Source organism: Oncorhynchus tshawytscha, linkage group LG11, assembly GCF_018296145.1.
Source record: "Oncorhynchus tshawytscha isolate Ot180627B linkage group LG11, Otsh_v2.0, whole genome shotgun sequence".
NCBI classification, from domain to species: Eukaryota; Metazoa; Chordata; class Actinopteri; order Salmoniformes; family Salmonidae; genus Oncorhynchus; species Oncorhynchus tshawytscha.
The window spans coordinates 32,536,765-32,554,411 of NC_056439.1; the positions used below are offsets into that span (position 1 = coordinate 32,536,765).

The following is a 17,647-nucleotide window of genomic DNA, read 5'->3' on the forward strand; positions in this document are numbered from 1 at the left end:
GTTAACTACATGATTCCATATGTGTTATTTCATAGTTTTGATGTCTTCACCATTATTTTACAATGTAGAAAATAGTGAAAATAAAGAAAAACCCTTTAATGAGTAGCTGTGTCCAAACTTTTGACTGGTACTGTATATCTCTTGTAAGGCTTTGATATTATCACTGCGATAAAGCAAAGAAGGCCAAGAGGAAAGGAGCGCAATTCCATTAAATTCTCTACAGAACTTTCTGAAACATTATGTTAACCAGACACAAGACATCATACCTTTTCAAAAGAATAGTCAATGATGGACACCATATCTGTGCGTGCTAAACATCCAACATATTGTAGATTCTAACACACTTTGATAGCTTGAGGGCCTTCAGTAAGCTAGTTTTGTAAGGTATGAACTTGATTTAAACAGTACCTTGATATGTTTGACACCACAGCTAACAAGCTTGCTTGGCTGGTACAAGTCCCACGATATGTCAAATATCTGTTGAAAAGATCACATAGTAAGTTTAACTTTGTACAATTAAATGCATAATATACTGTGCAACAAATACTTTACAATATCCGAATGTCATCTTCAATTAGCATCATTGTACAAGATCTAACACAAACACTTCAGGTGTGTTAGTGTGTATAAGGTATGTGTCTTTGCGTATGTTGGCTGAATAAAAAGACAGCTGCATACATTTAATCTTTTGAACATTTGATTTCATTAGCTTAGTGTCTCCTCAGCCATTGTCGGGAATGCTAATGATCAATCAGGCCTAACTTGTTTATGTGCGTCTCCTTTGGGCTCATCCTCCTTCCTGCTCCATCCTTGCGGCATTTCTAGCTACAGTAATTGAGGAGATCGATCTGGGCTTAGTAGCCTGAGACAGACAGAGGAGGATGGTGTAGTATAGTTACCCTGTCAGTGTGGCCAGGAGCTGCTGCTAGCACCTTGCCCCTCCTCCAGTCCCACACACAAATTGTGTTTTTGGAGTCCAGACCCACTGAGACCAAACACTGCAAAGGAAACAGCATTTTATGAAACAGAACTATTTTACTTGACACTCATATGACTCATGACTACAATAAAAGAAAATATAACATTGGCTGTATACAGTAAAAGTTTCCATGCCTCTGGCTCTGGATGGGAGCCCATCTGTATGATTCTGCTGGAAGAGGCTCCTATAGCCCAGTGAGTAGGCAGCAGCAGCAGGAGAGGGGATGCTTACGGAAATCCATCTCTACTCTGCTGCACCTTGCTCTGTTTGGTGGTGGGAGGAAACTTTGATCTGCCAATGAATCAACTTTTGGTCAAGTCCACATGAGGGGATGAGAAGTGTTTGAGAATACTGTATTTTAATGAAAGGGTAAAGCTTCACCCCATGATGAAACCTTGTGAAACTGTGGGTATTCATTCAGCAAAGAAGGGTGAGATTATCTGGATCAAAAAGTTTGCATGTGTCACACCCTAATCTGTTTCACCTGTCTTGTGTTTGTCTCCACCCCCCACCAAGTGTCTCCTATTTTCCCCATTATCCTGTGTATTTACACCTGCGTTTTCTGTCTGTCTGTCGCCAGTTTGTCTTGTTTTGTCAGGTCTTACCAGCGTGTTTCTTCATTTCTCTAGGTCTTGTTTTCTAGTCTTCCCGGTTACGACCTTTCTGCCTGCCCTGACCCTGAGCCTGCCTGACGTTCTGTCCTTTTTTTTACTCTGCCTTGGACTGCGAACCTCTGCCTGCCCTCAACCTGCATTTTTGCCTGCCCCATTTGATATAATAAATATTCTGAGAACCAGCCGCCTCCTGTGTCTGCATCTGGGTCATAACCTGAGTCGTGATGGTATGAACTGGCCATGACTAACCCAGCAGACTCCGACTAGCTCCGCAACACTGTCTGCCTGCAAGGAGCCACCATTGGAAGACACGAGGAGCTACTTCAGAACCTTTTGGAAGGACTCCATTCCTTGGTGGAACGCCATAACCAGGGTTTCAACTCATTACTGGAGCAATTCCGCAGACTATCATTCGGGCAGCAAGCCACAACAGAAACCTCCCGGACACTCAGTAACACTGCTACCAGCGGTGCTTTTCCCCAGCCTACCCCAGCTTCCTGAAGAACCCCGCATACCACGTTCGGAGCGCTATGTTGGGGATCCTGGGACCTGCCGGGCGCATCTCTCCCAGCGCTCCCTCATAGCGTATCTCATAATGCTGATGTCTGGAAGGGAGCAACAATCCGCCATTTGCATTCGTCTGGAGGATTTCGTAGCGGAGGTGAGAAAGGTGTTAGATTCTCCGGTGTCTGGGATAGAGGCAGCTCGAAAGCTACTTCAACTATGTTAAGACTTATGTAGTGTGGCAGACTACGCAGTAGACTTTTGCACGTTGGCAGCCAAGAGTGCCTGGAACCCGGATTCCCTGGTCGGCACCTTCCTTCATGTATTATCGGAGGAAATTAAAGACGAGCTCTCAGTTCTAGAGTTATGCATGGACCTCGACTCCCTCATAGCCTTGACCATGAGGATCAATGGGCGCCTACGGGAACGCAGGAGGGAGAGGAGGTCTGTTCTCGGTCACACTCACTCGTCCACGGTTTCTCCCTTGCCTCCGAACAACCTTGGAAGTCCTCGACTCCTGCATTCCTGAGAGAATCTGAAGTCACCCGAGTTCCATCGGGAATCATCGGGGACTGGTGACTCGTCTCTTCCAGAGCCCATGCAGCTAGGCAGGGCTAGATTGTCTCCTAATGAACATTTACGCAGGCTGAGCTCCAACAGTTGCTTGTATTGTGGTATTACAGCACATTATATACACTGCTCAAAAAATAAAGGGAACACTAAAATAACACATCCTAGATCTGAATGAATTAAATATTCTTATTAAATACTTTTTTCTTTACATAGTTGAATGTGCTGACAACAAAATCACACAAAAATTACCAATAGAAATCAAATGTATCAACCCATGGAGGTCTGGATTTGGAGTCACACTCAAAATTAAAGTGGAAAACCACACTACAGGCTGATCCAACTTTGATATAATGTCAAAATGAGGCTCAGTAGTGTGTGTGGCCTCCACGTGCCTGTATGACCTCCCTACAACGCCTGGGCATGCTCCTGATGAGGTGGCGGATGGTCTCCTGAGGGATCTCCTCCCAGACCTGGACTAAAGCATCCGCCAACTCCTGGACAGTCTGTGGTGCAACTGTGGTGCAAGTTGGTGGATGGAGCGAGACATGATGTCCCAGATGTGCTCAATTGGATTCAGGTCTGGGGAACGGGCGGGCCAGTCCATGGCATCAAGACCTTCCTCTTGCAGTAACTGCTGACACACTCCAGCCACATGAGGTCTAGCATTGTCTTGCATTAGGAGGAACCCTGGGCCAACTGCACCAGCATATGGTCTCACAAAGGGTCTGAGGATCTCATCTCGGTACCTAATGGCAGTCAGGCTACCTCTGGCAAGCACATGGAGGCCCCCCGAAGAAATGCCACCCCACACCATGACTGACCCACCAGATTGTCACGTCTGTCACATGTGCTCAGTGTGAACCTGCTTTCATCTGTGGAGAGCACAGGAAGCCAGTGGCGAATTTGCCAATCTTGGTGTTCTCTGGCAAATGGGCTGTAAGCCCAACCCCCACCTGTGACGTCGGGCCCTCATACCACACTCATGGAGTCTGTTTCTGACCGTTTGAGCAGACACATGCACATTTGTGGCCTGCTGGAGGTCATTTTGCAGGGCTCTGGCAGTGCTCCTCCTGCTCCTCCTTGCACAAAGGCGGAGGTAGCGGTCCTGCTGCTGGGTTGTTGCCTTCCTACGGCCTCCTCCACGTCTCCTGATGTACTAGCCTGTCTCCTGGTAGCGCCTCCATGCTCTGGACATTACGCTGACAGACACAGCAAACCTTCTTGCCACAGCTCGCATTGATGTGCCATCCTGGATGAGCTGCACTACCTGAGCCACTTGTGTGTTTTGTAGACTCTGTCTCATGCTACCACTAGAGTGAAAGCACCGCCAGCATTCGAAAGTGACCAAAACATCAGCCAGGAAGCATAGGAACTGAGAAGTGGTCTGTGGTTATCACCTGCAGAACCACTCCTTTATTGGGGGTGTCTTGCTAATTGCCGATAAATTCCACCTGTTGTCTATTCCATTTGCACAACAGCATGTGAAATTTATTGTCAATCAGTGTTGCTTCCTAAGTGGACAGTTTCATTTCACAGAAGTGTGATTGACTTGGAGTTACATTGTGTTGTTTAAGTGTTCCCTTTATTTTTTTGAGCAGTGTATATCCACCTGTCCAGTAAAAGACCAGGCTCATCAGTAGGTACAAGTATGCTGGTGGACAATACTGGGAGTCTCCAAACTCCTATTACTCATACTCCTCTTCATGCTATCCTGCTAAATCTCTCCGGGTGCTCATTGACTCTGGGGCTGACGAGAGCTTCATGGGATGCTACCCTGGTATCTGAGCTGGGTATCTCCACATAACCCCCTTCTATTCCCATGGACGCCAGAGCATTGGACGGACGCTCCATTGGCAGAGGCACTCACAGTACGGTTCCCATTAACCTGCGAGTGTCGGTCAATCACAGTGAGTCCATACAGTTTCTACTAATTGAATCTCCTCATGTTCCTGTGGTTTTGGGATTTTCATGGCTCCAGAGGCACAACCCCTTGATCAACTGGGCTACTAGTTCTATCCTGGGTTGGAGCCAGTTCTGCCATGCACATTGTCTTAAGGCGGCACAGCTTGCCCAGGGACGTCCTCCTGCAGGCTTGGGAAAAGCCTTGGATCTCTACTCTGTTCCCGAAGAGTACCAGGACCTCCGGGAGGTTTTCTACAAGACTCACGCCACATCACTTCCGCTGCATCGTCCCTACGATTGCGCCATTGATCTCCTCCTGTGCACCACACTGCCTCGGGGGCGGCTTTATTCCCTATCTGGGAATAAGGCCATAGAGGACTACATTTGAGGACTCTGGCTGCAGGGTTCTTCTTTGTGGAAAAAAGGACTAAACCCTGTATCGACTACCGGGGCCTCAATGACATCACGGTAAAAAAAATCTACCACTCCTCTCATCAGCATTCGAGCCTCTCCAGGGGGTGAACATCTTTTTGATGTTGGACCTTTAGAATGCCTACCACCTAGTTTGGATACGGGAAGAGACGAGTGGAAGACAGCCTTCAACACTACGCAAATCTGGTTATGCTGTTCAGACTGACCAACGCTCCCGTAGTGTTCGAGGCCATGGTCAGCGCTGTGCTCCGTGATATTTTAAACCGGTTTGTGTTTGTCTACCTCGACGACATCCTTGTCTTTTCCTGTTCAGCTCAAGAACATGTCCTCCACATCCAACAAGTCCTCCAGCACTTCCTGGGGGAACCAGCTGTTTGTCAAAGCAGAGAAATGTGAATTCCATTGCTACATTTACTCCTTTTTGGGATACGTCATCGCTGCAGGGAACGCTCAGATGGATCCGGACAAAGGTGAGAGCGGTGGAAGATTGGCTGAGTCATGATAGCATGAAGCAATTGACAAATGATTCAGAAGGGCTGTTTAAGCATTGTGGATACAGCAGGGATCTTACTTCTGTTTGTTATCAAATAAATGGTTGGCCGCACAGCCCACAAGTAGTATACGGCCCGCAAAATAGTTTACAAAGTTGATATATATCTTTTCTAAAGGTAGCTCCGATAATATGAGTCATAACTTTCTAACGGTTTGACCTAGAGGCAATCTTTTTGCATGGTGCAACGATGACACGATCACAGAGCTGTGCTCTCTTCAGAGTATATATATAATATATTATGATAGGCTACTCCGCGATACAGCAAAGCATGTTCTAACAGGTGAGGTGCAAAGGGAGTGAACACTAACGCGCTCTCCAGTGAAGAGGAAGTTCAGTAAATATTGTAGGACAGTGGAATGTTGACTTAACTGCTTCTTTATTGTTGAAATTAAAAATGCATTATGGCCCTTATCAGGGGTTTATGGCTTGGTCTTTGTGGGTTAGCCCAAAGGGTTTATTGCTTGGTCTTTGTGGGTTAGCTCAAAGGGTTTATTGCTTGGTCTTTGTGGGTTAGCTCAAAGGGTTTATTGCTTGGTCTTTGTGGGTTAGCTCAAAGGGTTTATTGCTTGGTCTTTGTGGGTTAGCTCAAAGGGTTTATGGCTTGGTCTTTGTGGGTTAGCTCAAAGGGTTTATTGCTTGGTCTTTGTGGGTTAGCTCAAAGGGTTTATTGCTTGGTCTTTGTGGGTTAGCTTAAAGGGTTTACAGATTGACAAATGAAGGAAGCTTTTATACCCTGAGTATACAAAAAATTAGGAACACCTGCTCTTTCCATGACATCAAATCAAATTGTATTTGTCACATACGCCGAATACAACAGGTGTAGTAGACCTTACAGTGAAATGCTTACTTACAAGCCCTTAACCAACAATGCAGTTTTAAGAAAAATACGTGTTAAGTACCAAATAAAATACCAAATAGTTAAAGAGCAGCAGTAAATTAACCATAGCGGGATATATATACAGGGGGTACTGGTACAGAGTCAAAGCTTTTAAGAAGCCTTTTGGACCTAGACTTGTCACTCCGGTACCGGCTGCCGTGCGGTAGCAGACAGAACAGTCTATGACTAGGGTGGCTGGAGTCTTTCTGACAATTTTTAGGGCCTTCCCCTGACATTGCCTGGTGTAGGTCCTGGAGGGCCTTACATCTAGGATTAACCTAGACTCACCAGGTGAATCCTTTTGAAAGCTATGGTCCCGTATATTGATGTCACTTGTTAAATCCACTTCAATCAGTGTAGATGAAGGGGAAAAGACAAGTTAAAGAAAGATGTTTAATCCTTGAGACATGGATTGTGTGTGTGTGCTATTCAGAGGGTGAAGGGGCAAGACAAAATATTTAAGTGCCTATGAACGGGGTATGATAGTGGGTGTCAGGCGCAGCAGATTGAGTGTGTCAAAAACTGCAATGCTGATGGGGATTTCACTCTCAACAGTTTCCTGTGTGTATCAAGAATGGTCCACCACTCAAAGGACATCCAGCCAACTTGACACAACTGTGGGAAGCTTTGGAGTCAACATGGTCCAGCATCCCTGTGAAACGCTTTCAACACCTTGTAGAGTCCATAACCCGATGAATTGAGGCTGTTCTGAGGGCAAAAGGGGGTGAACTGAATATTAGGAAGGTGGTGTCCCTACTGTTTTGTACACTTAGTGTATATTCCTACTGTGATTAATCACTGAACCCTTAGAGACCATTTTGAAACAAATCCTTAAAATGTAAATGTGGATTTTTTATTTGCATTGGATGAGAAATAAGTGCTTTTATCAATGTCAACTGTCCTCAGAAGTTTCTTCACTGTCATCTGGAAGGGGCCATTTAAATTTTTTTGAACCTTTATTTAACAAGGCAAGTCAGTTAAGAACAAATTCTTACCCCGGCCAAACCCAGACGACGCTGGGCCAATTGTGCGCCGCTCTATGGGACTCCCAATCACGGCTGGATGTGATAAGGCCTGGAATTGAACCAGGGACTATAATGACACCTCTTGCACTGAGATGCAATTTCTTAGACCGCCGAGCCACTTGGGAACATAACACAGTCCAGACAATGCTGACATGACCAGATCCGTAGAGAGGACAGAGAGAGATCAGGAGACCCAGTGAACACAGAGGCATTCAGAGCCAGAGCCTGTTATAGTTTGACTGTCACATCCTATCTCAATCCCCAGACGACTCTATCCAACCAGGAAAATGCATGGACTAATTTCCATGGTGTAGATCTGTAAACAGTGGAGGTAGATCTGCTCTGAGGGGCCCTATGGGAGACTCAGAGGGGCTCACCAAGATAAAACTGAGTGCTTGATCCATGAAATATAGATTTTAGAAAATGCAACAAATACTAGACAGCAAACGACTGTAAATAAACCCTGAAAAGTATTCCTCTGTGGAGAGTTGGCAACAAGCTAACATTTCAATGGAAGGAGTATACATGAAGTTATAACACCTAACAATAATGCCTCATGCAAATTATACTAGTTCCTCCTATACTGTAAGTAACTTATATGAAAATGCAATGGGTGGGGGGTGCAGAATGTTAAATATGGCATGAAGAGCTGAAATACATTAGCAATAGTTTGCACAGAGAAAACAACACCATAAGTAACGATACACTCTTCTGCTGTAGTACATGGCTACTCCAGTCATCAAGGCTCTGGCCCCTGTACTGTTTGTGTTGCTCACCGTAACTTCACAAAGTGCTGCCAAACTCTGTGAGTCAGTGGATGAAAGAGATTCCAGCTGACTCTTAACGTTAAACCTCTCTCTCACACTCTCTCTGTCGCTGTATAGCCTTCCTGCTAAAACCACTGGAGTAATCACAGATGTGTCATTTAGAAACGCAACCCAGTGGGCGAGCCGAGCAGGAGTGCCACTGCCATGCCAGAGCAGAGGAGGCGCTAACAGTCATGTAGCTGCTATATTCATTTCTTAGTGAACTATTCATGTTCGTCTAATCATCTGCAATTATCCTGAGTCTTTTCCCCCTACATCTGTCACTTGATGTAGTACAATAATACGGAAATCTAGCAAAGTAGATGGATACGCATAAGGAAGTGGATACGCATAAGGAAGTGGATACGCATAAGGAAGTGGATACGCATAAGGAAGTGTTGTCTCATAACTGTACCTGTCCATCGAGGTCGAAGGCCAGGCAGGCGATGCCGTGTGTGTGTGTGTCCTTGAGGATGGACACGGTCTGTACGGTGTAGGAATCCCACACACAGATGTAAGGCTCCTTGCCCACCTGTCCCGTGGCTACCAGCACACGCTCCGGATGCAGAGCTAAACTGTAAGGAGAGAGAGAGAGATAGTCAGAAAAATAAAGAGGCAGAGAGAGAGAGAGAAGGGGGAAGAGAGAGACAGAACCCAGAGAACACAGCTGCACATTCTCTTTTAGAAACCAGTGAGTCTATATTCTATAGACCTAATGATCAGTGATTATCCCTCTCACGGCAAGCCTGGGTGTGGACAGAGCAGAGGAAGGCCTGGCGTTATCAGAGAGCGGAAGCTATTATGCTGAGCTGCCATGTTGGATCTGTGACAGGCCAAGGCAGGAACATGGTGAATCAGAGGGGCAGCTTTACCCCCCGGAGGTGCAAGTGTTCTAATTAACCCCTTCATGCTCAGATCACTCACAATGTCATCCTTAATCTTTGGATGTTTTACACTCCAGGGCATGGCAGGAAATAGCCTACCCACTGCCCTATTTCAGGATTTATCATCCTCTGACCCCAGACGTTTGCCCCTTCACCTGTAAGTCGCTCTGGATAAGAGTGTCTGCCAAATTACTAAAATGTAATACTCACCTGCCCAACTGCTCCTTACCTCTCCCTCCCCTTGCCACTCTCTGCCCCCTCCACTTTCCCCCTCCACCCTCCATCGTGGCACGCTCCACATCTGAGCAACAGCCTGCCGTCTGATGTATGTAGCATCCCCCTTCCAGCAGCCGCCAGTCACGTTCCAGGCAGGGCTGAATGATTCACTGGGCAATTCTTCCCCTTGCCTTGTCCTGTTATATATTTCATGGTGCGAACATCCCTACATTATAATCAGGGCTCCTGTTTTGCCAACTGCACTCAACAACTTCTAATCCTGTATCTTTGTATTCAGATAGCAGGCCAGAGATCTACCGCACCAGCATGCTGCTGACTCCCGTCAGCTCAGAGGGGGAGGCGCCAGGCGGCTCTCCGTTTTCTCGGGTTTCTCTGTGTCTATTTCTCTATTTTTCATATTTTATTGTGACACTCAATTTGCATTTGAAATGTGCTCCTGTGACTATTCTGCTCGCTCTGTCACAGCTCTGGAAATCAGTGATGGTCGGTACTTTTTTTTCATGAGCCTGGCCTTATTTCTATTACAGCATATTGGATGACTGTCATTCATATTCCATTCACCCACTTCAATGTAACAGCGACAGGTTTAGGCTACTACATGATACTCAATTATCCCTATACCCATCATGTGGTTGCTACAACCTAGCCTATGAATGAATGTTTACAATGTAGGTGCACACAGGTCGAGAGAAAATGTTGTGTGACACATTCAATACCGACTTGCACACTCTTGCCTGCATCTAGCTGATCTAGGGTGTAATCATTAGTCCAACAGTTGCAAACGAGAGTTCCTATTGGATCCCGAAGAGCGCAGCAGTCTACGGCACTGCGTCTCAGTGCTAGAGGGATCATTTCAGACCCTGGTTTGATTGCAGGCTGTATCACAACCGGCCGTGATTGGGCGACGCACAATTGGCCCAGCATCATCTGGGTTAGGGTTTGGCCGGGGTAGGCCTTCATTGTAAATAAGAATTCATTCTTAACTGATTTGAGTAGTTAAATAAAATTAAATAGATGTTTATCCCCGTTCCGTTTGCTTCCGTTTAAGAAACATTTTTCAACAGAATCGGCGGAATGATCAACCGTAAACCCAGTTCACTTTCATAGCAGCTACATTGTATTCCTTCTCACATCTACACACTCTCCTCCTCCCACCTTTTCCCTTCGCTTGTGAATTTCAATGCACAACACATCAGCTGTATGTGACCAGGCAAAAAACCTTTCCAAGCCAAACCATATCATAACCACTACACACAGCCTACATCGTTGTCACCATATTAGCTACAGTAACTTCCTAGTCAACATTGCTAATAGAAGTAACATGTTAGTAAACCTGCTACAATCATGCAGTAACGTTACAATTTACCGTCAGTAAGCAGTTTAGCACTTACACCGACGGGCCCCAGTGGCAATAAATTAATAAAACCAAAAGCTTACCTTCACTTGGAAGAGTTCCAGTGTTGTGTTGGATAGTCATAGATAGGTAGCTAAGATAGCATCCCTCTGTTTGAGTAGGCAAAATTAGCTCTCTATGCATTTGCTAGCTAAGTAAGTGAAACTGAAACTGAAAAAAACTATTGTCTTTCTCTCCCTTTGAGTCAACTACTCACCACAGTTTATGCACTGCAATGCTAGCTAGCTGTAGCTTATGCTTTTAGTACTAGAGTCGTTCTCTGATCCTTTGATTAGGTGGACAACATGTCAATTCATGCTGCAAGAGCTCTGATAGGTTGGTTGCCATAATAAGATAATAAGAAGCGGTCATAATTACTGTAAGTCTATGGAAGGGGGTGAGAACCATGAGCCTCCTAGGTTTTATATTGAAGTCAGTGTACCCAGAGGAGGACGGAAGCTAGCTGTCCTCCGGCTGCACCATGGTACTACCGTAAAGAGTGATGTTGAGGTTACTGTAGACCTTCATTGCAAAACAGTGTGTTTAATCAATTATTTGGTGGTGTGAATATATTTTGTATAGTTTTATCTAAAACGGTTTTAGTGTAATTCCTCTATTCAGCTGTGGTGCTGTGTTAGTGATAGGCCAGAGATGGGCTAAGAGTCTTGAGAAACAGGGCAGTGTTTAATGTTTTTCTCACCCCTCACCCTCTCCCCTTTCTCCCCCTCCCAATTCTGGGAACACAATCCGGCCTGACATCACTTTTCAACTCCTCTTGTATGAATTACATAATCACCTCCAAGCAGCTAGAAATAGTAGCCAGAGGAAGATAATAGGATTGGTGCTCTTTGAGATACAGGAGAACAGCACATGAAAATGCTTTTCAAACTGAATGTGTGATGTAGTCATCAGATAAACAGCACACTGATATCAATACCATACATTCAGCAGCGTTATTCAGTACACAAATTAAACAAAGAGAAGGACATTTTTCCCAAAGCCGAGGACCAAGAGGCATGGAGAGGCAGCCTTTAGTTATTATGCCCCCAGCCTCTGGAATAGCCTGCCAGAGAACCTGGGGGCCGAAACTGTGGACATATTTAAAAGAGATCTTAAAACATATTTTTAGCTTTGCTTTTCCTTTTAAGTTGTTCAGTTTGTCATTCTTTCGTTTTTTATCGTGTTTGTTGTGTAGTAAATATTTCAGCTTATATTTTAATTGTTTTTATCAGATGTTTCCTGTAAAGCACAGTGCGTTGCATTCCAGGTCTGAAATGTGCTGTATAAATAAAGCCTGATTTGATTTGAATCAACCTTTGTACATTGTACCTTACATTTCTGAATGCAAACATTGCGCTTTGCATTGCTGATTGCAAACTCTGCTCTGAATATCACACTGTGCCTTGTATTCCTGAATACACAAGGTCAGGGACAGAAAAAAAACAATTGGCGCCGGTACTTCGGCGCCGGTACTTCCGGCGCCGACAGAGATGGCCGCCTCGCTTCGCGTTCCTAGGAAACTATGCAGTTTTTTGTTTTTTTTACGTGTTATTTCTTACACTAGTACCCCAGGTCATCTTAGGTTTCTTTACATACAGCCGAGAAGAACTACTGAATATAAGATCAGCGTCAACTCACCATCAGTACGACCAAGAATATGTTTTTCGCGATGCGGATCCTGTGTTCCGCCTTACAACCAGTGTAACCGAGTGGATCACATGCAGCGACCAAAAAAAAAAAAAACGACTCAGAAAAAGAGGGAAACGAAGCGGTCTTCTGGTCAGACTCCGGAGACGGGCACATCGTGCACCACTCCCTAGCATTCTTCTTGCCAATGTCCAGTCTCTTGACAACAAGGTTGATGAAATCCGAGCAAGGGTAGCATTCCAGAGGGACATCAGAGACTGTAACGTTCTTTGCTTCACGGAAACATGGCTAACTGGAGAGACGCAATCCGAAGCGGTGCAGCCAACGGGTTTCTCCACGCATCGCGCCGACAGAAACAAACATCTTTCTGGTAAGAAGAGGGGCGGGGGCGTATGCCTTATGACTAACGTGACATGGTGTGATGAAAGAAACATACAGGAACTCAAATCCTTCTGTTCACCTGATTTAGAATTCCTCACAATCAAATGTTGACGGCATTATCTACCAAGAGAATTCTCTTCGATTATAATCACAGCCGTATATATCCCCCCCCCCAAGCAGACACATCGATGGCTCTGAACGAACTTTATTTAACTCTCTGCAAACTGGAAACGATTTATCCGGAGGCTGCATTCATTGTAGCTGGGGATTTTAACAAGGCTAATCTGAAAACAAGACTCCCTAAATTTTATCAGCATATCGATTGCGCAACCAGGGGTGGAAAGACCCTGGATCATTGTTACTCTAACTTCCGCGACGCATATAAGGCCCTGCCCCGCCCCCCTTTCGGAAAAGCTGACCACGACTCCATTTTGTTGATCCCTGCCTACAGACAGAAACTAAAACAAGAAGCTCCCACGCTGAGGTCTGTCCAACGCTGGTCCGACCAAGCTGACTCCACACTCCAAGACTGCTTCCATCACGTGGACTGGGAGATGTTTCGTATTGCGTCAGACAACAACATTGACGAATACGCTGATACGGTGTGCGAGTTCATTAGAACGTGCGTTGAAGATGTCGTTCCCATAGCAACGATTAAAACATTCCCTAACCAGAAACCGTGGATTGATGGCAGCATTCGTGTGAAACTGAAGGCACGAACCACTGCTTTTAATCAGGGCAAGGTGTCTGGTAACATGACTGAATACAAACAGTGCAGCTATTCCCTCCGCAAGGCTATCAAACAAGCTAAGCGCCAGTACAGAGACAAAGTAGAATCTCAATTCAACGGCTCAGACACAAGAGGTATGTGGCAGGGTCTACAGTCAATCACGGACTACAGGAAGAAACCCAGCCCAGTCACGGACCAGGATGTCTTGCTCCCAGGCAGACTAAATAACTTTTTTGCCCGCTTTGAGGACAATACAGTGCCACTGACACGGCCTGCAACGGAAACATGCGGTCTCTCCTTCACTGCAGCCGAAGTGAGTAAGACATTTAAACGTGTTAACCCTCGCAAGGCTGCAGGCCCAGACGGCATCCCCAGCCGCGCCCTCAGAGCATGCGCAGACCAGCTGGCCGGTGTGTTTACGGACATATTCAATCAATCCCTATACCAGTCTGCTGTTCCCACATGCTTCAAGAGGGCCACCATTGTTCCTGTTCCCAAGAAAGCTAAGGTAACTGAGCTAAATGACTACCGCCCCGTAGCACTCACATCCGTCATCATGAAGTGCTTTGAGAGACTAGTCAAGGACCATATCACCTCCACCCTACCTGACACCCTTGACCCACTCCAATTTGCTTACCGCCCAAATAGGTCCACAGACGATGCAATCTCAACCACACTGCACACTGCCCTAACCCATCTGGACAAGAGGAATACCTATGTGAGAATGCTGTTCATCGACTACAGCTCGGCATTCAACACCATAGTACCCTCCAAGCTCGTCATCAAGCTCGAGACCCTGGGTCTCGACCCCGCCCTGTGCAACTGGGTACTGGACTTCCTGACGGGCCGCCCCCAGGTGGTGAGGGTAGGCAACAACATCTCCTCCCCGCTGATCCTCAACACTGGGGCCCCACAAGGGTGCGTTCTGAGCCCTCTCCTGTACTCCCTGTTCACCCACGACTGCGTGGCCATGCACGCCTCCAACTCAATCATCAAGTTTGCGGACGACACAACAGTGGTAGGCTTGATTACCAACAACGACGAGACGGCCTACAGGGAGGAGGTGAGGGCCCTCGGAGTGTGGTGTCAGGAAAATAACCTCACACTCAACGTCAACAAAACTAAGGAGATGATTGTGGACTTCAGGAAACAGCAGAGGGAACACCCCCATCCACATCGATGGAACAGTAGTGGAGAGGGTAGCAAGTTTAAGTTCCTCGGCATACACATCACAGACAAACTGAATTGGTCCACTCACACAGACAGCATCGTGAGGAAGGCGCAGCAGCGCCTCTTCAACCTCAGGAGGCTGAAGAAATTCGGCTTGTCACCAAAAGCACTCACAAACTTCTACAGATGCACAATCGAGAGCATCCTGGCGGGCTGTATCACCGCCTGGTATGGCAACTGCACCGCCCTCAACCGTAAGGCTCTCCAGAGGGTAGTGAGGTCTGCACAACGCATCACCGGGGGCAAACTACCTGCCCTCCAGGACACCTACACCACCCGATGCTACAGGAAGGCCATAAAGATCATCAAGGACATCAACCACCCGAGCCACTGCCTGTTCACCCCGCTGCCATCCAGAAGGCGAGGTCAGTACAGGTGCATCAAAGCTGGGACCGAGAGACTGAAAAACAGCTTCTATCTCAAGGCCATCAGACTGTTAAACAGCCACCACTAACATTGAGTGGCTACTGCCAACACACTGTCAATGACACTGACTCTACTCCAGCCACTTTAATCATGGGAATTGATGGGAAATGATGTAAATATATCACTAGCCACTTTAAACAATGCTACCTTATATAATGTTACTTACCCTACATTGTTCATCTCATATGCATACGTTGATACTGTACTCTATATCATCGACTGCATCCTTATGTAATACATGTATCACTAGCCACTTTAACTATGCCACTTGGTTTACATACTTATCTCATATGTATATACTGTACTCGATATCATTTACTGTATCTTGCCTATGCTGCTCTGTACCATCACTCATTCATATATCCTTATGTACATATTCTTTATCCCCTTACACTGTGTATGACAGTAGTTTTTTTTTGGAATTGTTAGTTAGATTACTTGCTCGTTATTACTGCATTGTCGGAACTAGAAGCACAAGCATTTCGCTACACTCGCATTAACATCTGCTAACCATGTGTATGTGACAAATAAAATTTGATTTGATTTGATTTGATTTTGTGATTCAGAAATTATACATTTTCTACAGGGAGGTTGCATTACTCTAGCCAAATGGCACTATGACTCACTGTCTTTCTACACAACAGACTCAGAGAACCTCAGCTGCAGGGACAGGGGACTTTCGTTTCTACATCTGAGTGTGGAGGAATGTCCTTATTAAGGAAATCCCAAGCAGAGGTCTGTGTTTTCCTCAGAGCAGCTGGAGTGTGTGGGGAGACGGGGGACCCAACGCCAGTGAAGGCTGTCCCAGACTGGTTTTCCATTACCAGTGACAGTCAGGGTTGAGACAGGTGCATTAATCTCTCCTCCTCCCAACTCTATCCACATAGCTGTGGACAGATGGGACAGGGCAAATTGCAACCCACCCTGTGAAGGCAGAGGTTAGCTGGGGCACACCACATCAATCAAGAGTCAGCCCCTAAGGCTGTTCCACTAGTTTATAAAGATAGGGCATCTCTTGACTCATAGATTCAGTTTTATTCCTTAGTCAATTTACAGTCAAACCTCTCAGAGTTTTCCTTCTCCTGTACTGACATAATGTGACAAACAACTACAGACAGTACAATAGAAAAACTCATCCCAGTCCTTCCGGCACAATAACGTCACCGCTTCAATTGCATTTCTATCAACTAATGAGATAATGGACAGGGCTGGATGGTAGTGTAGTGCTGCAGTGCTCTGGTTTGACAAATGGCTGTTTGATGTTGCTGGCTTCAACTTGCCAAGACCACTCTGAGTGGAGGAAGGCAGGCGGGCGTGTTGGGCTGGATAACTGCAGTCATTGAGGTGGGTGCTGGGTGCTGGGTGCCACTGCTATACTGTTGGGATGGAGGAAGTGAATAGGGCATGTTGAGAGGAAGCAATGTAAACCCCAGGGATAGTGACAATGGTTTAGGGACTTGGTATGGATGATGGCCGATCGTCATGGTGACACAGAGCTACGGCATGGGAGGAGTCAAAGATAATTCAGGGCCGTCCAAGGGATCATTTAACTTAAGCGTTTGATCAGTGGAGGCTCGGCATTCATTAGGAAAAAGGGTTTCACTTAAGAACAGTGTGCATACATGTGTTTTGTTTCATTACACAGTAAGTCTGCTAATTGTATAAATCTTCATTCATTTCTCTCAAATAATTATTGTTGCTTAGGGACAGATCAATTATATTGACATGGTTAATAAATTAACAAATGATGCTGTCAAATCAGCAACTACATCAACCTATCTTTCTTGAATCCAGGCCCCTACATTAGTAGTTTACTTCAAGCAAATTGTATTTATCAAATAAAACATGTCTCTTGATTGATAGAGTACAAAATGATTATTGAGGTATATTAAAACGACAGATATGATGCTTCACAGCCACCCACACACACGCGCATGCACCACTAATCACTACTTGGTTAGTTTCCAAGTCAGGTTTGATCCACACTGAAGGAGCAGTCACCTTGCCTGCTCTTGTCCAGGATTATAAGGAAGTGGAGGATTAGTACATTTTTAAAAGTCAGTATTTATCTTCCTTGGCTTCTACAAAGCATGTTTAATCCGTTCGCCAATAATACACCATGTACTGCACTTGTCTGTCTGTGGTGAGGCTGCTCTAAAGTATACATTTAAAAAAAGAGGCAAAATTGAGTCTTTCCTATTGATTGAGATCACAGCTTGTGGCACAAACTCAAGACACCGCAAAACACAGTTTATATTTACATTGTTCTTTTTCCACAGCTTGGTGTAGTTTGGGGAAGATGCTGGATCATGCTATTTTCTAAATAAACAGTCCAGCATTCTGGAGGATCTTAATTGGACTAGACAGACATGCTCTTTAGAGTGCACAATGGCATTGTCCCACCAACAGCCTCAGACCTGTCAATCCACACAAAGCACCTGCAAATAACACTCA

The 17,647-nt window shown here is 45.6% G+C and overlaps 1 protein-coding gene across 6 annotated transcripts in view; it reads right to left on the bottom strand.

Moving 5' to 3' along the window:
* eml5 (EMAP like 5) overlaps positions 1-17,647 on the bottom strand; it is a 78,404-nt gene that overhangs the window by 49,272 nt on the left and 11,485 nt on the right. For all 6 annotated transcript variants that reach the window (XM_024437378.1, XM_024437376.1, XM_024437377.1 and 3 more), the window contains exons 2-4: positions 8,681-8,840; positions 900-998; positions 409-477 (exon numbers count right to left, since the gene is read on the bottom strand). In XM_024437378.1, the coding sequence (XP_024293146.1) occupies positions 409-477; positions 900-998; positions 8,681-8,840 (328 nt within the window). The remainder of the gene's footprint in view (positions 1-408; positions 478-899; positions 999-8,680; positions 8,841-17,647) is intronic.